A 22,570-nucleotide genomic window follows, 5' to 3' on the forward strand; every position below is an offset into this window, starting at 1 on the left:
GCCATGACACAGAATGAGATAAGAAGAGAGAGGAAAACAGAAGAGACACAACAATATTACACAAGACCACACAAAACAGGACAAAATGAAACAAAGAGACAAAAATGAGATGAGACAAGGTGACAAGAGAGAAGATAAAATGCAGTGAGATGAGAGAAAAAGGAGATGGAATAAGCTGAGACAAAATCAAAGAAGACAGCAGACAAAAATGAGACGAGGCAAGGTGACACAAGATGAGACCAAATCATATGAGGTGAGAGAGGAAAACAGACAAAAAGAGACCAAACAACATGCGACGAGACAAGACTAAATTAAATTCAATAAAATGAGACCCAATAAGAGACAAAAATGAGACAAGACAAAATGAGAGGCAGCGAGATGAGACTAGATGAGACGAGAGAAGAGACAAGAGGTGATGCAAGAAAAAACTAAACAAAACAAAGAAGAAAAAACTGAAGGAAACAAACAATAAGAAAACAAAAAAGAAATCAAAACAAAAGAAACCAACAAAGAAAACAAAACAAAAAAGAAGCAAACAAAACAAAAAAGAAATCAAAACAAAACAAAAAAGAAATCAAATCAAAACAAAACAAAAACGGAAAAAGAGAAGAACCATTGAGCTGAGGTTCCTGAGGTTGTTTGAATGTAATGTGCAGCTCCAGTCTGTTCTGAAGTTGCAGAAGCTCACTGGAGAAAGGACTGAGTCATCATCATTTCTAGAACGTCAAAAAAAAATTCCAGCTCGGCTTTAAAATTCAGGCCAGTGGCTCGGTGCATAGAGATAAACCTCTCAGACTCAAGGGTCTCATTTTTACTCTCAAAATTGAACAAGAGCATTTCAAATGAGCTGGAAGTCCTGGAGATATCACTGCGGTTGAGACGTGCAGGTAAAACATTTTATTTGCTAATAATGCAGTGCTGAGGTGCAATGCATACTTGCTCTAAATTTTATTGTCTATGGGACATAAAAAAAAAAAGTCAATTCCCAGCCTTCATTCACATATGCAGAAAATTTCTGATGAAAAAGGAATGCAGATGACATTCTGAAAACACGAGTTTAACTTTAATATCCATCACACTGTCAAACTGAGCAACATTGTACAATGTGTATGAATGTTAATTGTGTGTTTCTACACAATTTGATCAAAATGACTAAATCTAACATATAGTCCACACCAAAATAAAAATTCTATCAAGCCTCAAAAAACCTTAACAAAAGGAGATATTTAGTTATTATGTTCTAGCTGCTCTCTTCCAAACTTATTGTTTTTTTTTTTTACTTTTCTCAGAAGAAATAAAGTCACATCCCTTAAGAAACAAAAATATATTGCAGTATATTGGAAAATATCATGTAATATATTAGGCATATATTCTTAGATATATTTATTTTTTTCCAATATATTGCAATATATTGAAAGCGGCAATCATTTGTATATTTTGCAATATATTATATAATATATGTGTCATCAATATATTATTAAATGTATTCAAATATATAAAATATTAGGAAATAAAAAGGGAAAATGATATATTACAATATATCACAATATATTTTAAGAAATATATTGGTAAATTTTCCTTTCGTAAGGGATGGGTATAGAACAACACAAAGGTGAGTAACTGTTGACAGAAATGTTAAAGTCTGGAGTGACTCACCACCAGCAGAGCAAACAGAATGACCCCACAGCTCCAAACGTCTGCTTTCCTTCCGTCATACTTCTCTCCCTAACAGAGACAAGACCAAGTCAAAGTGCAATCCGTCTGATTCCAGACCAGGTCATGCATTCATAGCTCTGTTTTTTCCTGACGGTCAGGTAACACTCACCCGGATGACTTCAGGACACGCGTAATGAGGAGATCTGTGAAAAGAACACATCAGCTGGAGTTACCAGCAGCAGTCGCTGTGTATTCAGCTCTCAATATTTTTCTGTTTTCTGTTTTTTATTTTTTATTTTGTCCTTTAATAATTTTGATGTACTGGCAAGTACTTTCAAAATGTTTAATCCAAGAAGTAAAATACAGTATAAATATTAAATAACTGAGTGAGATTTATTACATACTAAATGAATACACACATTCATTATTTTATATTCTTACAATTTGTATAATACTATACATATAAATAAATATATAAATATATATATATATATATATATATATATAAATATATATATATATATATATATATATATATATATATATATATATATATATATATATATATAAATATATATTAATATCAGATTGATTGATTATATTTATATAAATATACTGTAAATATACACAGTACACAGACATACAGTAAATTACATTACATACAATATATTACATTATATTAAAAAAATTAATTTTGGTTGCGATTAATCGTGATTAATTGATTTGGCAGCACTATATATATTTTAATATAATATTGTATGTATGTATATATATATATATATATATATATATATATATATATATATATATATATATATATATATATATATATATATATATATATATCAATCATATTTCATGTTTTGAACTGATCCACTGAAACAAACTCTTCAGCAAATAGAAGGGCCGTGTAAAAGCACATTACATTGTATAGATAGATAGATATGGGGTGCAATGTCATCTGCTGCTTTTTCCTTCAACTCAACTTTCTGTTAACATGCTTGGCTACAGCACTCTGTGAACAGCCCATGATTGTGTGCCTAGTGAACCAAACTGAGAGACCATTTTGAAGGCTCAGGAAACCTTTGCAGGTGTTTTGAGCTGATTTGCTGATTGGCATGTCACCATATTCTAATATGTTGAGATTTGGAGGGTTTTTGTTAAATGTGAGCCAAAATCATCACAATTAAAAGAACCAAAGACTTAAACTATTTCAGTCTGTGTGCACTGAATTTATTTAATACACAAGTTTCACAATTTGAGTTGAATTACTGAAATAAATGAACTTTTCCATGACATTCTAATTTATTGAGAAGTGGCTGTATATACCACACACACACACACATTAGGATGACGGTGCTTCAAGTCTGGCAACATCTGATCTCATCTCTTCCCAATAAGTTACTACTATCTGTGACACGAGATGGAGCCATGAGCTTGTTTAAAATCAAAATAATGATAGCTGTCTCATAGTACAGTATGGTGCAATGTGTTCTTTATTTACCCTATTAGAAAGAAAGTACAGTCAACACAGTGTGACTGACGTTTTACAGTGCATGTCCCCAAAAAATAAAAATAAAAAAACAATAGAAATCCTTCAATATACACACACACACAAAACAATAAGCACTTCTTGGAAGAACCCTCAACTGATGGCTGGGATCTCCTTTACAGCCCTAACTCCACCCCTCCGACTCGTACAGATGAGTATACGTACCTTTTGGTGTAAACTATTTCAAGTTTATTATGCATAAATAACAATAACCAATTATATTATTTATTTTCCAGGTAGTAGACCCCTCTTAAAACAAACATGGCAAGTGAAAATTGATATAACATCCGTGTACCATTTGGGATGTGTGGGGAATTACTGGTTATAATTTGTGTATAACCAGTGCCATTCACTTCATGAATGATCTAGTTCTTCACAATACTATTTCTGTCAAATAAACATATAAAACCATAGAAAGCAAGCTGTAATTCCCCGAAGCAATAGCACTCTGAATTTCAGTAGACGTTTCCCATCTGCACTGATCCGTGACGTTTGATACTGTTTGCTCAGAATGATTAATATCACGATCCAGCTGGAGGGACAAAGACACACTGAAGAAGCGGATAACATCTTCCCAGAGTAATTAGGGTCACACAATGTTGACGGTACTTCCTGTTTCACCAGCTGACGTCCTGTCTCCATTAATCTTCCTCTTCTACAACGGTGTCGTGCATCTGCGCATAACACTTGTCCCATTAACGCAACATTAACGCAACTGTGAACGTTTTTTTTATTTATTTTGTATTATTATTATTATTATTAACCCGTGGCAGGAATAGGCTTCCATATTCATGGACAATTCTGAAAACCAGTATAATAATTCAGATTTGATCTCAGATGGAGCTGACAAAACACATGGTATCTTCCAGAATACTCTTCCAAACCCTTTATCGTAAATACTATCGCAACAGAAGTCAGTTCTTGGACTGGTGAATTTACTAATTCTCATAAATAAAACATATAATAAAACATTGCTGAGTCTGTAAACCGGACTCAGTTTCACTCCAAACTCAAACGAGGGGGCTACTTTGGCTCATTATGATTCTGAAGGCGTAAACGTTGTCCTCCGCGGCAGGTGCGTCAAATCGGAGGGATCAAAGCGAATCGGATGTTTTAAGCCCGGGAAATGTTTTCATTGTTTATGTTGATGAGGAAGGCAAATTAGAGATAAAAATATAGCCATTAAGGGATGAGTTTTTGGAGGACCCCCGCAGTGCGTGGTGCCAGATCATTTATCTACTCCAAGCTGTTTGCTAGAGCTCATTTCCTCGCTCGCTTCTGCAAAACTCGTCAACCAATGACAGGCAGATATGAGATGACTCATAACTGATGTGGGTGTGCAAACCATCAGAAAGATGGGTTCAGATGTCTCTTTTTGGTGCAATGTACGATGATCATTAAGCCAAAACAGTGTGTGGTAATAGGGATACAACAATAAACAGCATAAACTCCAGCGGAAGGCATCCGTGAAGCTCTGAATCAATGATGGCGGCATTATTTCCAGTGTGTAAGTTAGTCTCTGAGTCAGAGTGGGGCTGATGCAGGTTATTCTGTTACACAAAGACACTATTTATCAAATCCTGAGTATAAATACTTACTTTTGGATTAAAAAAGGCATTTATTAGATCATTTATTAGCGTGAGCTAAATCACATTACACAATTAAGAAACATTTGACTGACTGACAGCCTGAGTGAATGAATGAATGAATCAATCAATAAAATGAATAGATCAAATATATTTGAAAGAATAAAATAACAAATTAATGACTTAATAAATGAATAAAAAATAAAATGAATAAACTAATATTTTAAAAAGATAAACATAAAGATAAACATATTCCATAAACAAAATACTGAACATTATATATATATATATATATATATATATATATATATATATATATATATATATATATATATATATATATACTAATAATGAATTCATTTTTTTTATTAATGAATGAACAAATGTTTTCAAAAGAATGATTGAAAAATGATAAAATACTTTAAATGCATGAATGAACAAAATTATGAGAACAGACAACTAAATAGATAAAATATTTTTTAAAGTAATGAATGAACAAATTAAATAATATAAAATGAGCTAACACATTTTTTTAAATAATGAATAAATAACGAAGTTTTTAAATGAATGAATGGACATCTTAATCTATAAATAAATTCAAAAAATTAAATAAATACACAAGTTATGTTTAAATTAGTGCATTAATGAATGATATATATATATATATATATATATATATATATATATATATATATATATATATATATATATATATATATATATATAAATATATAACAAATAAATTGTTTTTAAAAGGGTCAATCACTGGATAAACAGGCACTTCATTTTGTAATGAATGAAATAAATCAAAATTGGTTTACAAATTAATTAAAAAAAACAGAATGAATGAACAAATATGAAATAAATAAATAAAAAGAACAAACTTTACAAACAAAAAAAAATAAAAACTATTGTTATTTAAAAGAACAATTTATTTAATAAACAAATAAATAATTTCATTATATATAAAAATATTTGTAAATGAATAAATGAACTGCTAAATTAGTTAAATGAATGAACAAATATGTTTAAATGGACAAATAAATTATTTCAATATTTAAATTAAATAAGCATCTCTCATACTGCCTGTCTCTCCCTAGAGGTGCTCTTCTTTAGCCAAACACCGTCACAAAATAAACCCTTTCAGAAGAGTACAAAATAGTTCTGGGGTCACAGTAACCCTGACGGACACTGGGTCCAGAATCAGCACAGATCTGTTCTGCAGCTGATTTTCGGCTGATTCATGCTGATAAGCGCTGTGTAACTGTGACTTCCTGTGTGACAGTCCGGTCTGACCTCAGCTGAGCCGTGATTTCTCTGCACTGAGCTCTAATCTACGGCCGTGTCTGGCTGTCATCTTTTAAACTCAACTGGCCAACTGATGAATAAAAGCATTTTGAAAATATGCCTAAACTACACTATTTTTTTAGCAAGAAGCTGATTATTTTATTCAAAAAAGCATGCATTTTATAGATCAAAAGTGAAATGCTAGACTTTTACAAAGTTATAAGACAGCGACACAACTGGGTGAATCTTAGAAGAGATGTCAATATCACAAGATAAACTCATTTACTGTACTAAAATAAGCTGCTTTTTCACTTCAAAAAATATTATTTATTAGTTGATTTTGTGATGAAATATGTAGCAGACATTTCAAGTTTTCATGAGATTCGCCTAATTAGCAACGACTTCTGACAGTTCACAACTTAGATGAAGTAAAATAAGAAGCTGATGCAGACTGACATTTATGAGTTAAAGATGTGCATTTATAATGATGAAAATCTGGGTCTTTTTTACTCTTTTGGTAGAAATACCAAATACTCACACCGCAAAACTCCTTGCTAGTCTGTCCCAACAGTTTGGCAGAGATGCTGTTACTCATTTCACAGGCAAAATAAACAAATCAATACACTTTTGACCAAAAGACGGTAATATTTAGATATAAATTTAAGATGTATCTGTTTAAATTGCATATACACTTTCATCCATTTAAATTACATAATTTGAATATAAGGAAATGTACAAACTTAATGTGACGCATATTTGTTGGTCACACAGATGCAAAAAGTTACAAAACAAAACCATGCATACAAAATTGATTTTAAGTATCATATTTTCAAAAAGCATTCATATGAATAGCTCAGAATCAGAAAAAAATACAGTTAACACTTTTTATAATAACTGCACACTATTAATCATTAATTAAGCATTAGTAAACAGATAATTCATAATTTATAAAGCATTAATAGACAGTAATAATCAGTTTATAAATACAGATATAAATGCTTTATTCTTGATTTAAAAGCATATCTATAATGTGTAATTTCATACTTTATTCATGATCAATTTATCATTTCTCAATGAAGTATAGCATTATTTACAAACCAGTTATTTAGGAGTTGCCAGTGATTCATAAGATCATACATGTTAATAAACCATTTATTAACACTATAAGTAACTATTACTATATGTCTGAATAAAAAGATTATTAGTATGAGTGCACATTTAAATAGTTTATTAATCATTTACTTACAATTTCTAAGTGATCTTATGAACCACTGATAACTCCTTAATAACTTAATAACTGGTGTGTAAATAATGCTATACTTAATTTAGAAATGATAAATTGATCATAAATAAAGTATGAAAAAACAATTATTAAATATATTATAGATATGCTTTTAAATCAGGTATAAAGCATTTATATCTGTATTTATAAACTGCTTATAAATGTCTATTAATGCTTTATAAATGATGAATTAACTGTTTCCTAATGCTTCACTAATTATTAATAGCATGCAGTTATTATAAAGTGTTACCAAAAATACATTATTTTATTATTATTTTGCTCTGTGACAGATTCAATTTTATTTTATTTAATTTTTTTATTTGTTCAAAAGAAACAAATTTAGTGTGAGCAAAACAAAACAAAAAGCAAAGCAAAACACAAATCAAAAAGCAAGACCCCTCTGGTGTGCTCCTGAAGAGTAAAAATCGTTCATGTTTAATTCATCTGATTTTATTTACATTTTCTAAATGAATTGATTCAAACTGAAATATGCATAAATCTGTTTATTTTGAAAACAATTACATGTATGCATCTAAAAAGTATGAACATGGTTAAATTTGCCTAGCTGTGTAACATGCAATATAACATTTTCCCTTAAAATTAGACTGAAGCAAATTAGATAAATTAATAACCATATAAACCAGGTGTTTGTGCTTTTAAAACACATTCTGTTTATTAGTAATATTACAAAAAACCTGCCTGTTTCTTACCCCTATCATCCTGGCAAATATACATCGCATCAAGTTTTGATTGCTTCTGTTAAAACTGTATATGTTATTCAATGACATAAATCTTAAATTGATTGTCTTCATGACTGTTGTTATAATGCCTCTCAGTTTCACTCACCCACAGCTGGTTTCCAGCAGACTGTCTCCCACCTGCAGGGACGCCATGCCGAAGTCTGCTATCCTGATGTTATTCTTCTCATCCAGCAACAGGTTCTCCGGCTTCAGGTCCCTGTGACTATACCAGAGCAAATAAAGAAGAAGAAAACAGATGTGAAAACTGCAGCTGGAGTTCTCATACTAACACTTTATATTACAGTATGTTTGCCCTCGTGTCAGCTGTTGCGTCTGAACCTGTAATGAGATGCTTTTCAATCGTCCCTGTCTCTTCTGTTTCTTTCTACAAGAGGCTGTGGGAGCGCGTGATGACAGATGTGTCACAGTCTGATGTTAAGAGCTCATCTGACCACAGTTGGAAATGAACTAGTGGCTTCCAACCATGAAATTAATTCAAAACTTTCTCTCAATTAATTTGCCTGTTTTCACTGCGTGAAGCAAGATGACAGAGTTTTCAAAGTACAAAAGAAATGAAGGTATTGTGGGAAAAACAAAAAAAGCAAAAAACCAAGGAGAAAAAAACAACAAAACAAAACAAAAAAGCAAAAAAACAAAACCAAGGAGAAAAAACAACAAAACAAAACAAAACCAAGGAGAAAAAAACAACAAAACAACAAAACAAAAAAAGCAAAAACCAAAATAAAACCAAGGAGAAAAAAACTAAAAATTAAAAAAACAAAAAAATTAAAAAACAAGGAGAAAAAAGCAACAAAACAAAACAAAACAAAAAAGAAAAAAAAACAAAACAAAAACAAGGAGAACAAACTAGAAATTAAAAAAATAAAAAAAATAAACAAAACCAAGGAGAAAAAAACTACAAAACAAAAAAGCAAAAAACAAAACAAAACCAAGGAGAAAAAACAACAACAAAATAAAACAAAACAAAACCAATCAAACCAAAAAACAAAACAAACAAATACAGACACAAAGCAAGCAAAGAAAAACAAAAGTATCTGTCTTTCATCACATTCGCTTTAAAAAATGTTATAAAATAGTTTTGAATAAAACATAAAATAATTTCTTGTTTTAAGTGAGGCTTCCAAAATCCTTTCATAAATCTACTCATAACAGTGTAATATTCTCAGCCCAGATTAATACCCATTTGAAAATATCTATCCAGTCCACAGAATTTCACAGGTAAATATTTCATTTTATCCACTAGATCTAATTTCATCACAGATAACAATGTTAATTACTTTGGACATACATATAATAATCTACAGCAAATGTGTAAGAACAACACTATTCCCTCCAAAGTTGTTCAACTCGCCTAAGAGTCGGAACAAACGATTATATCTTTGAAAATGCATTGCAGCATGAATTATTCATGCGGTTTTTGTTTGTTTTCGTCTTTGCTAGTTTGTAGCATTGTGTGGTGTTTTTACTCGACACTCACTTATTCTTAGTATCACTGATAATTATTTATGTGTGTCTATATTAACGTATTTTCTTTGCAAGATGTTCACTTCATAAGATAAAAGATTTGTCTACTATTGTAACTTTTAGTCTATGAATTTAAAGTGACAGTGACACTCCGATTGGACATAAAATGAACCTGCAAACACATTTATGGCGGGCTGCATGTTAGTTTGGCTGTGGTAATAAACATCTCCTGATGCTTTTGATGGTATCAGGTTTATATTGGCCCCTGAGGCACTAAATGTTTCCCTCAGTCCACTGTGAGCTCCTAAATTGCATATTTATTGGCCCAGTGATAGTTTAAAATTGTAAGCACATGTCGTTGTGTTGCTTGCTGATAGAGATCTACATTTAAATGATGCTTAATATATATATTTTCATGGTTACAATCAAAGCAGTTCTGGCTTAAGTGTTTCTTCCTATAAAACCCCAATAAATTAGCATCTGCATGGCTGAAGGATTGCTGTATTTATTCTTATGAACACAGACGTAAAAAATAATTTTAAATGATTAAATAAGTTGTTTTAAAGAATGAATAAAAAAATATGAACGAACAAGTATTCTCAAATGAATGAATCCATCCATCCATCCATCATCTTCCGCTTATCCGGGGCCGGGTCGCGGGGGCAACAGTCTAAGCAAAGACGCCCAGACTTCCCTCTCCCTAGCCACTTCTTCCAGCTCTTCCGGGGGGACCCCGAGACGTTCCCAGGCCAGCCGGGAGACATAGTCCCTCCAGCGTGTCCTAGGTCTTCCCCGGGGCCTCCTCCCGGTGGGACGTGCCTGGAACACCTCCCTGGGAAGGCGTCCAGGAGGCATCCGAAATAGATGCCCGAGCCACCTCAGCTGGCTCCTCTCGATGTGGAGGAGCAACGGCTCTACTCTGAGCTCCTCCCGAGTGACCGAGCTTCTCACCCTATCTCTAAGGGAGCGCCCAGCCACCCGACGGAGAAAGCTCATTTCGGCCGCCTGTATCCGGGATCTTGTCCTTTCGGTCATGACCCACAGCTCATGACCATAGGTGAGAGTAGGAACGTAGATTGACCGGTAAATCGAGAGCTTTGCCTTACAGCTCAGCTCCTTCTTCACCACGACAGACCGGTACAGCGACCGCATTACTGCAGAAGCTCCACCGATCCGTCTGTCAATCTCACGTTCCATCCTTCCCTCACTCGTGAACAAGACCCCAAGATACCTGAACTCCTCCACTTGAGGCAGGAACTCTCCACCAACCTGAAGTGGGCAATCCACCCTTTTCCAAATGAATGAATGATTCAACTAAATGTTTTCAGTGAATGAAATCAAATGCATTAACATATTCTCGAATGAATTAATGATTGGTTTGATTGATTAATAAATAACTAATAATATGAAATAATGTTTTTTTTATAAAGAAATACATATTTTGAATTAATTAATGAATTGTTGAATGAATACAATACGTTTTTATATGAACGAAATGAACACATATTTAGAGTTAAATAAATTGTCCCAATTAGCAATCAAACGAGCTTTACATTATTGTGATGTAAAGAGCAGCAGGCAGCACATGTGATAGCACATTAGCTAACTCAATCACATGCTGTTCACAGCGGTCTAATTATGAGAGTTTAATTACAGAACATGTACGTCTACATTTACGTTTAGTGGTGCTTTGCCTTTGCTGCATGCTGGCTATTTAACGTTGGCTAATTTACTTTCATAATGTACACAATTTCTCAGTCCACGCTGAGCTCAAGATTACTTTCTCCACCCAGTGGCATACCACAAAATGTGAGGGCCCTGCATAAACAGCTCCGCCCACTACGTATGACATCACGCATTTGTATCAAGTGCAAAACTGTGGAATATAAGTTTTAACCAAAAGGTGCCAGTGGTGTAAAAATGTACTCACCCTCAGGCCATCCAAGATGTAGATGAGTTTGTTTCTTCATGAGAACAGATTTGGAGAAATGTAGCATTGCATCACTTGCTCACCAGTGGATCCTCTGCAGTGAATGGGTGCCGTCACAATGAGAGTCTGAACAGCTGATAAAAACATCACAATAATGTACAGGACTCCAGTCCATTATTTAATGAAAGGATGTGTGTTTGCAAAAAGTTTGGACATCTTTTTAACTCATGAGTCCATAATGCAAAATATTGCTTTCTCCTGCTTTTATCAGATGTTTGGACTCTCAATCTGACGGCACCCATTCACTGCAGAGTATTCCCTCCAGAGCAAGTGATGTGATGCTATCTACATTTCTCCAAATCTGTTTTGATGAACTCATTTGTTTTGACAGCAAGACAAAAGTCATCATATTTTTCCACCAAAAGCCAAACACTGATTATTACCATCCATTCCCACTGACAGTTTTCCAAACATTCCCTGAATTGACAACTGGGATTTCACAGTGGGATCCAACACAGTGGTAACCTACAAAACCATTTCAAGACTCGAGATCTCATCCGAAACTATCTCTAGTGGCAAATAAAAACCTTATAACACAGTTGTGCGCACAGAAAGTCAAATCACAGAAGCAAAGAAAGTGCGTTTGTGCTGATTTCACGTTTCTTAAACGATCTCCCTGTGACTCTTTTACCGCTGAGAGATTGAGGGGGTGCTACTGTACAGAGCTTTATATTTAACTGGTATTTCTGGAGCAGGTAGGTGTCAAGTGAGTCAATATTAGACAAATCTGTAAAAATGGATTGGGCGAGTTATTCCTTTCAGCTAGACATCTATATATATATGTGTGTGTGTGTGTGTGTGTGTGTGTATGCTCTGTCTGACAGCTGTTGGACTTTATTAGTAGTTATATCTGGAGGAATATTCATGTCAAGCAGCTCCAGAAAGATGATTTAGTAGGTGGACAGAAAGCCACTGAATGGAGAGCCAGTCTTCAGTTATTAACACGTCAAAACCACTCGAACAGCTTCGAACAGCCATGCCAATCTGTCCATCACAATGAAGAACCAGCACCCGTAAAACAAACTAGAAAAGGTCTATATATTTCAGGAGGGAAAGTGTGTGTGGACTCTCGATGGTAGAACATGAGCTCTGTTCCAAAACTGAAATGTCAATTTATAAGTCACTGACTTAAAATGCAGCAACTTTACGGACTACCAAAATAACCCTAGAAACACTGGATTCAAATGGAGTTTGATGTTAGTACACTGCTATGCTAACAACATGAAGGTGCGTAAGGGAACCAAACATCTTGCGCCCTATTTTAACGATCTAAACACAAAGTGTAAAGCGCATGGCGCAGGTGCACTCAGAGCGTGTCCAAATCCACTTTTGCTATTTTAACAACGGTAAAACGGTTTGGCGCGCCCGGGCGCATGGTCCAAACAGATTGTCCCTATTCTCTTAATGAGTAATGGGTGTTTTTTGGGCGTAACATGCAATAAACCAATCAGAGTCTCATCTTCCATTCCCTTAAAGAGCCAGCTGCGCTCGTGCCTTGACGGATTTGCTTTATTTGGCATGTTTGTGTACCCACCTTAGGGTAGATTTTTCCAATGTTGCACGGTTGATATTAATATCACCATAAAGTATCAATTAACCCAAAAAGGTGAAAAATGGAAGTGAAAATTCTAGTAATTATAGATAAAAATGGTTAATAAGAATAATTAATGCAACTAATTTAGCTGTCTACCATTTGCACCAGCTGTCACTTAAAATGCTGTCTAGGCAGATTTTATAAATTATAATATATAAGTTATGTTTGCAGGCAAAGAGAACAATAAGGAAAAGACAGACAACAAAAAGACGAGACAAATTGTGAGGCGGATACTGAAATGGGAAAGGACAGAAGTGGAAAAAGAGAGCACTGTGGGAGTATTTCTCCCGTCATCCCCTGCTGACTGTCCCAGCATGAGATCAGAGGGGTCGGGTGGCTCTCAGTCACATACGAAGAAAGCAAACAGCCGGGGAAGTGTGACAGCATGACGGGGACATTTCTCATGACTGCTGCAGCATACTGCCCTACTGCTGCTCCGCGTGAGGCCTGCGGCTCTGAGAAATGAAGCAGGGACCAGAGACGGAAAGACACCGAGTCTCTGGGACTCAGCAGACACACTAAAGGTGCACAAAAGAGAGCTTTATTGCTGATCTGAGATCAGTGTGGGGCTGCCATTTATCTCATATGACAACTCACATAATGTGCATGACGGTGTGTGTTTATAACAGAAAGATTGTGTTGAGATTGTATGCATTACTTTTTTGTTAACTCTCTCACTTTCTTTTTATATTTTATTTTATATCTTATCTTTTTCCATTTGCACAATTTAAGTGTATTTGTCACATCAAATGTATTTATATACAATATAATCATGTTTTATAACTATATATATGGAGAGAGAGAGAACTAATATAAAAATATTCGTTCCATGTTTTATTTATTTTGCTTACACATTTACCACGGAAACATCAGCATATCCTCATCACAAATATCATGTAAACACCATGATACATGCTTATTGCAATCATTTCGTTATAAAAGTACCACGGTATCACCAGAGTACTTTCAGTGAGGCAATCCTTTCATTTTTCCTGTAATGTGGATGCACTCAAATGCAAATGCGTATGTGTGTGGCGTAAAACCCCCACAGTGACACACTGATTACCCATAATACCTCTCTTTTATCTCTAAATAGATCGGCTTGATAACACTCTTATGTGTTAAATGAGAGGATTTGCTCGTTTATCCAGGTGTCAGTTTTTCTTCTCTCTGAAGCTCAAAGTAAAGATTCTGCCTTCAAGTCCCTGCTGTCTGAATGATCATATTTATGAGATGAGAGCACATGAACGGCACCATAACCCTTGGAAAATGTATTTGTGGCACTGCCAGTAGTTTGCCACAGGGGTTTCCTGAAACGCTAGGCTTTTGTGAGGCAATGTCTTCATTAGCAGTGAGGAAGCTGGAGATCTCTGAAGCGAAATCATCCCAGAACCTAATTGGTACTGATGATAATAAGGTTTGAAGATAATAACTGTCGACAAAACAATTTAGTTTGCATATATTTTATGTACTGTTGATGAAGAACAGTTATAAAACTAGCAGAAAATCATTCTATAATGAACGTACTACGCTCTTCATTTTCCATTTTATCTCATTAGCAATTTAAAAGTCTTTGGCAGTAGGTCGAAAAAACGGAGAAAGCCATATAAAGTTGCGCGACATGTCCATTTGGATTCGAGCAAAATCATTTAACGCACATCATGCCGTAATTTATCGCAAGCACAAGTGCATTTACGGCGGTTAAAGACCATTTCACACTATTTGTTCAACGCTTGCTTCAGTGCAACAAGGTATTTGCAAAACAAAAAAAGCTCGATCAAAGCTGACGACGCGGTTCAGAAGTCAATAATTGCTAATGATGTTTGTAAAATAACGGTGATCGTTATACATCGTCGGTTAACGGTTAACCCTCACCTTTTTCAATTTTCATAACCCTTTTTTATGCTTCAGTGAACCGAACAGGACCAATTATCAAAAACAAACGAAAATACCAGCTCACAGAAATAACAGCTACAGATATTTCCTCAAATTAGATGTGCTTACGCTGCAAATTCATTGTGATGCAAACTGTAATCGACTGGATGCAGAGTTTTTGGCGTAAAAAGCACAAAAGCCACTGATGTGTGAAAACATGGACATGATGTCATGAACACGCTTCCATTTTTCTTTTTTTGGCATATAATTAATAGCCTGTAAACACACAAAACACGTCACTAAATCATCAATTGGACATTAGGAAATATCACATCCAGTCCCTCCAAAAACAAAAATAAAAAAAAGCAGTTCGGATGAGGACTCTGATCATAAATCAAGAAGAGAAACTATAAGAGGCGACGTGCCTCGCCTTGCCTTTCCTCGGACGGCTTTTGAGAGAAAAAAGAGCTTGAGTCTGATATCTTGATATGCGTATAATCGAAAGCCCCGGGGTATGAATATAAATTTAACAAGCACAAAAGGGAAGAGCTCTCGCCGGTCGCCTCTAATCTATTAAAGTGTGAAAAAGGTGGGAAGGCTGGACTTACTTTTAGGATGCATCGCTGAGGTTTTGTGTAAGGATCAGCTTTTCTTCTGTGCTTTTTTTTATCTTCTTTGGAACATTTCAACCCTAATAATGTTCACACCTCCAGCTTATTTATATAATACCTTTCAGTTGAGGTTAGAGACCAAACGTTCTCAATAACAATGACAAAAATGTAATAAAATAAAATAGAATTAGTAGACAAACAAACAAAAACATTAATGAATTGATTTATTTAGGATATTGATTGATTTAATGAATAAATAGATGAATACCCTAATGAATGCCACATCTCTCACTTATTTGTGTAGTACCTTTGGACTGAGGTTGGAGACCAAATGTTCTTAAAGAAAAAAAATAAGATAATAAATAATTAAATATTATATTTTTACAAAATAAATTACTAAATAAGTCAATAAAATTGAATAAAAATTCTACACTTTTAAATATTACATATCTGGCTTCTTTGTGTAATACCTTTAAAAGGGAAAAAAATAAAGAAAGAAATAAAGAAATTTTTACATTAATAAAGATGACTTATCTGTCTTGTATGTATGATACCTTTGAAAGGGAAACTAAATAAATAAATATATAAAAATCTCTTTTTGACACAAAAAGCAGATCTTGGCACAGTCTGTAGTGGCTAATTGCTTTAATTTGCATTAATCTGAGAACACTTCTGATAGACCTAAAATATTATGGAATCATGAAATCATGGTTTTCATGAAAACACATCACCGTGTTCAGGAATGACTGATCATACTCACCATATTGAGTGACTGTGGCAGAAGTCCAGAGCCGAGATGATCTGTCTGAAAAACTTTCGAGCTTCTTTGGGTGTCAATCGGCCCTTCTTAACCAGATAGTCAAACAGCTCTCCACCCGAAACGTGCTCTAAAACCAAATACCTGCAAACAGAAACAAGACTGAGAGAAATGCAATTACCAATCCTGATATACAAGTTTGGCCACAACAAATCAAAGAGCCTGACTTTGTTTTATAATACAATCAGCAGTCTTCTGTGTACGATGAACCATGGCTGAATTTGGAATGACATACTATGCATACCACTTCTTACATATAAAAATGTACTAAAAATAGTACTATGCTATACTATGCTGGTATGTTATTCCAAATTCAACCCACAAATTACCTTCTAATGTTACTCAGTGGAAGCTGGTATAGAGTGCAACAAGGGGAACAATAATTTATAAACCTTAAGTTATGAGGTTGTTAATCAATGGTAGATTTTAAACCATCAGGCTGCATTATCTATGCGTATATTTTTTAAATAATCACATTAAATAGCAGAATTCCTAGTGAAAAACTACATTACCCACAATTCTACTGAGAAAATTCCACCAATCAGTGAATCGCGACAAGCAAATCGAGCCAAAAGATCTCTTACCTCCCATTAACCACTGTAAATCATGTGGCTGCATCCAAAATCACATACTTCCATACTATACTGTAAAACAGTGCACTTGATACTCAACTATCCCATGACGCCACAGGAGAGGAGCTGTGAATGGCAGTTAATAAAGGTACTGATGAATGTAGTATATCCAGATTACATTCCAACACAGACTCTTTTTCAAAGGAAGTAACTACTCAGAGAGTATGCATCTCCATATGCTCTCAATCTTAAATATTTTATGCATAATACTTTAAATTAATAGCGTATATTTATCATCATTATTCATTAATTTATGCAACTCACAGTGCTTCATTGGATTGTAGCTCTTTCCCTCACTAAAGTAGTAGACAGAAATTTGATTGGACAGAGATTTGCACACAACCATGATTCCATAATATTTTAGGTCTATTTTTAAATTTAAACATTTTGGTTTGTCAGCATTTAGAATGTAAAGTGTATAGCATAAAACGTTAAATCACGAGTGGTTTTCACGAGACTGGTTTTACACAACAGCTCAATACACAGGTTAATGCTGACATATTTACAGTTTAGACATATTGTCATTTATTTGGTCTTTTTCTCTCCTTTAGCAAAAATATCATTGTTTGAACGAATCGGTTGAGTGAATGATTCAACGAATCACTTGGTACCACCTACTGCCGTAACCTGATACGAGTTACTGAAACAAAAAGTATTAATGTCATGACATTGTACATAGTGTAGAATGGCTTTCACATTCGTTTACCAGTGTATATACTGTACACAAGAATGGTAAAATGGTAAAAAAAACACAAACGTACAGTATTACCGTGATACCAAGTCAATTATAAAATCCATGCATTGCTTCAAAACTGAAGAAAATATGAAGAACTGAGTGATGAGGTAAACAGAAATGATTTTTCTGATGATCTGTTCATGCCAAAAATGCTAAGTGAATTATCATGGTGTTTGCATGAAGGATGACTCGTGGCCCCATTAGCAGCTATCATACTGTTGTGACTAACTGGCTGCTTGGCACTTTCATCATTAGCAGTGTTTTAGCACCAGCAGAATCACTCTCTTACAAAACCTATTAAGATCAAACACATTTACACTTGCATTTCTGCCAAACTTTTAGGCTATATACACCAAACTTGTTTTTGCCCTGTACTCTCATATTTTGGGATTGCAATCCAAGGCATATTTCATCTTTGTTAAATAACTTTTTATTAACAATATATATATATATATATATATATATATATATATATATATATATATATATATATATATTGTTAATAAAAAGTTATTTTTATATATATATATATAATTATGTATAATAATTAATAATACACTGCACTACACATGAATATTAAAAAGGCACAGCTAAATTTTATCATAATACTTACAAATATTTGTTATTTTCGTAGACGTCGTGCAACTTTAATACATGGGGATGTTCGATTAGCTTCAAGATGGCGATCTCCCGCTCCACCTGTGGACAATAAGAGATAAAAAATGTTATTGAACTCACAAAAGAAAAAAAAAACGTTTAAAACTGTTCTTGCTAAATGTGTTTACACAGGCTTTATCTATTTTTTTTATTAAGACTATGCAATCCAGTAATTAGCCATAACTATTATAAACAACAAATTTTATTAGATTATATTTTATAAATTAATACTGACAAAATGAAAAAAAAAAATGAAGCAATCCTCCAATTTGTGACAAGGTAGACAGTTATAAGATCAAGTTGCATATTTCTGATTCACTAAAAGAACTGACTTATTGGAGTAATTTGTTCAGGAATCAGACTGTACTGGTCACGTTATGTGTCTTTGATTCACTGAAATGAACTGACTCACAAGATTCATTTATTTGGGAATTGGACTACACTAGTTGCACCCCTGTTTTTGATTCACTAAAACATTCAACTCATTGTTCAGGCATTGTATGTTTGATTCACTAAAAAGAATCAACTAATTAGAGTCATTCATTTGTGACTGTACTGGCCTTTTTTATGTGTCTGATTTACTAAAACAAACCGCCTCCTTGGAGTCATGCATAAAGATTCAAACTGCACTGAAAAAAGTTATGTGACGTGGCGATAACCCATACTCTTAATTAGTGCTCTGCGTTTATCCCATCCAAAGTACGCGCGCACACACACACACACACACACACACACACACACACACACACACACACACACACACACACACACACACACACACACACACACAGTGAATGCTTAAATTCATCCCCCCCACCTACAATCCCTGCCAGTACGAGACTTGAACTCACAACCTTTGAGTTTTGAGTCCGACTCTCTAACCATTGGACCACTACTTCCCAAACATGACATGGCTCAAAAGAGTCATTCTTTCAGGAATGGGATTACTACTGGCAGTGTATGTGTTCGATTCACTAAAAAGTCATTTGTTTGAAAAATAAACTACAAGGTTTTTTTGTTTTGTTTTGTTTGTTGTTGTAGTTTTTTAGTACCCAAAAAGCAGCAGCCAACGAGAATCATTTAACCCTGAATGGTTTGGTCAAACCAAATAGACAACATTTCTGTGATTTGGACAGAGTGACCTTGAATTATGTCGCTGCAACTGCAATGTTTGAACTGATGCAGCCAAATCACAACTAATCCTCCATCAGGCTGCTGAACTCTGAGGGGTTCATAAAAGTAAAATGAAATATAATGACAGATCAGTAAAAAAAAATAAAACCCTCAAGTTCGTATGTCCATGTCAAGTAGAGCAAACCCTTGCAAAATTCTTCAGGAATCATCCATAGCACTACTTGGATACATAAGCATCCCTGTCAGTATACTGAAATAAACTGATTCCCACATGCACGAGATAAACATATTTTCTTGTTGAATCAAGCTTAAGACCACCATACAAGGCAAATCTACATGAACGATCTCTATGACCTGACAGGGAAATCTTAAAATCGCAAGCACTTCACAAAAAACTGAGCTCATAAGTCACAGACTGAACCGAAGATCGTGATAGTTGTAAGCACGACAGTCGTGTTTGATTTGCATCACTGTCTTGTGGAATATTCCTAGCATGCACACCTGTCACCGCAGATCAGAGCAGAGGATGGGGACATAGACAATATTTCCTGAACCCACCTGACCCTAGTGTTCCACAGCAGTGCTTTGATCTCGCCTCTCAAAACTTCCTGAATTACTTACGCTCATCCAGACTCACTACGCTCCAGCACCGAGCGCTCATGTGACTCGTCTCAGCGGTCCCCAGTGCTTTGAACTCTGTGGAGTCAGCCTTCAAGCTTCAGTTGTAACTCTACAGCTTGACTTTGACCCGCTTGCTGCTGACCTTTCAAATCGCAGCTAATGATATACAGAAAATCAGCATTATGTATCATTTAAGACACATTAAGAGATTTAGAAAAATACATTACAAATACTATAAGATTGTTTTCCTTCCCTGAAAATAATGAACATTTCCGACACATCTCAATCGATGTATTGTGTTTGAAATTTTTGAACATTGTTTGGAAAAAAATGGTTATAGAATAAAATTGCTATGGTAAAATGAATTGCCATTTTGCTAAATTTAATTTTATATTGCAACCTAGAGATAAAGAAACCCAATTTAGTTCACCACAAGGAGAACGATCGCCACCGTTCCCTCCAGCAAAGCACTTAAACCCAGGTTTCTCCAAAGAGGACTTTTAACTGGAATCATTCGTGCCGCAGTTCTATGCTTGTGAAAACACATTCTATCCTGCTAAATGTGGTAAAACATAAACACATCCTGTGTCGTGCTAATCCAATCTGTCCTAACATTATATTACTAGCCTCAGTATTCTAGCAAATATCTGGATTCATTTGGCTTCATGAACATACATCATCCGCTCAACATTGAGTCAAAGTCCTTCACTAGCTGTTTTAATCAGGCATACAGATGTGATGGCTATTCAGGGAATAAACAATCTGGCCAATGGTTGAAGAGCATGCTGGAACAGACACGGAAATCCCGGACAAAGCCATCTTGACAAACGAGGCACCAGACCAAACCTCGCTGAATGGCTGATCCAAAGCCAGTCCGAAGAGCCAGGGAATTTGGCAGAATGGAATGTCATTCAATACATGAATGTGCCACAGGGTCTCTGCTGAGCATAAACTGTGCTCAGGGGATTGAGGGAAGCCATGGGATGAGAAATCTGTACTATTGAGGAGTACTCAATCACAGAAAATTAAGTCAGGCTGAGGATGTCTGTAATAGCAAGAAAAGAGCCTGTTAGATCTGTTAGCATTACAGCACCATTCATCTCAATGGTAGTAACCCTACAGGCACATGCCAACTTGTAGGTTTCATCATTTATATATGTATGTACAGTGGGGAAAATAGTGGTTTGAAACCCCTGCTGATTTTGTAAGTTTGCCCACTTACACAGAAATGGAGGGTCTGTAATTTTTACGGTAGATTTATTTTAACGTATAGAGACATATATATCAACCAAGAAATGCAGAAGAAAAACACATTATATAAATGTTAGAAATTGATTTTGCATATACATTTGAGTGAAATAAATATTTGATCCCCAAGCAAAACATGACTTAGTACTTGGTGCAGAAACCCTTTGTTGAAAAGGTAAGACGTTTTTTGCCCCCTCCACAGATTTTCTATAGTATTGAGGTATGGAGACTGGGTGGGTGCTTCTTCTTGAGCCACTCCTTTATTGCCTTAGTGGTATGTTTTGGGTCATTGTCATGCTGTAAGACCCATCCAGACCCATCTTCAGTATTCTGGCTGGGGGGAAGGAGGTTCTTGTCCAAGATTTTACAGTAAAAAAAACTGTCCATTATTATTTTCAATATATATACATTTAAATGTCATTAATTATTCATGGTTTTCAAGGAGTCACACCACATGACATTTTACAACTTGATTGAAACTTGCCTTGTCATAAAAATTCAAATCAAGTCAAGTTATCTAACATTTTAAGAGACATATCGGCTCAGAAACACAATGTATGATGTAAACAGCTATTTTCTTTATTTTATTTCATTTTTTCACATTCTTTATTTCTGCATGTTGGTTGCACCACATGACTTTAGTCATGTCTTTTGGGCAATTTCCAAAAATAATAAACAATGAAGCAGTTTTGTTCATTTAATTTATTCTAAAACAGTAATAAATATAATTTCAAATCAGGTGTTATTTAAGAATTTCAGAGTTTTTTCTTCATTATGATATCAGAACAGTTCACCCATCTTAAAAAAAAAAAAAAAACTATATATATATATATATATATATATATATATATATATATATAAACTTGTTACATAATTGACCCAGATGCCCAATTGACCCAGATGCCCTAAATCTATCGTCTCAAAATACTAAGGTCTGAATTATGAAATTATTAAATGATTAGTTCTAATTACACCCTGAATAATTTTCAAATGTTGAAGCTGAAAGTGGTACCATTTAGATCACAAATATAAATTTTAAACCATTACTGTATAACATGCAACAAGCT

General features: G+C 34.5%; 1 protein-coding gene across 2 annotated transcripts in view; it reads right to left on the reverse strand.

Moving 5' to 3' along the window:
* LOC113067114 (serine/threonine-protein kinase BRSK2-like) overlaps nucleotides 1-16,543 on the reverse strand; it is a 57,661-nt gene extending 41,118 nt beyond the window's left edge. For both annotated transcript variants that reach the window (XM_026239386.1, XM_026239385.1), the window contains exons 1-4: nucleotides 16,419-16,543; nucleotides 8,210-8,326; nucleotides 1,826-1,859; nucleotides 1,657-1,725 (exon numbers count right to left, since the gene is read on the reverse strand). In XM_026239386.1, the coding sequence (XP_026095171.1) occupies nucleotides 1,657-1,725; nucleotides 1,826-1,859; nucleotides 8,210-8,256 (150 nt within the window). In that variant the 5' untranslated portion in view covers nucleotides 8,257-8,326; nucleotides 16,419-16,543. The remainder of the gene's footprint in view (nucleotides 1-1,656; nucleotides 1,726-1,825; nucleotides 1,860-8,209; nucleotides 8,327-16,418) is intronic.
* Nucleotides 16,544-22,570: the final 6,027 nt, after the last annotated feature.

This window comes from Carassius auratus, chromosome 50, assembly GCF_003368295.1.
Source record: "Carassius auratus strain Wakin chromosome 50, ASM336829v1, whole genome shotgun sequence".
Classification (NCBI taxonomy): Eukaryota; Metazoa; Chordata; class Actinopteri; order Cypriniformes; family Cyprinidae; genus Carassius; species Carassius auratus.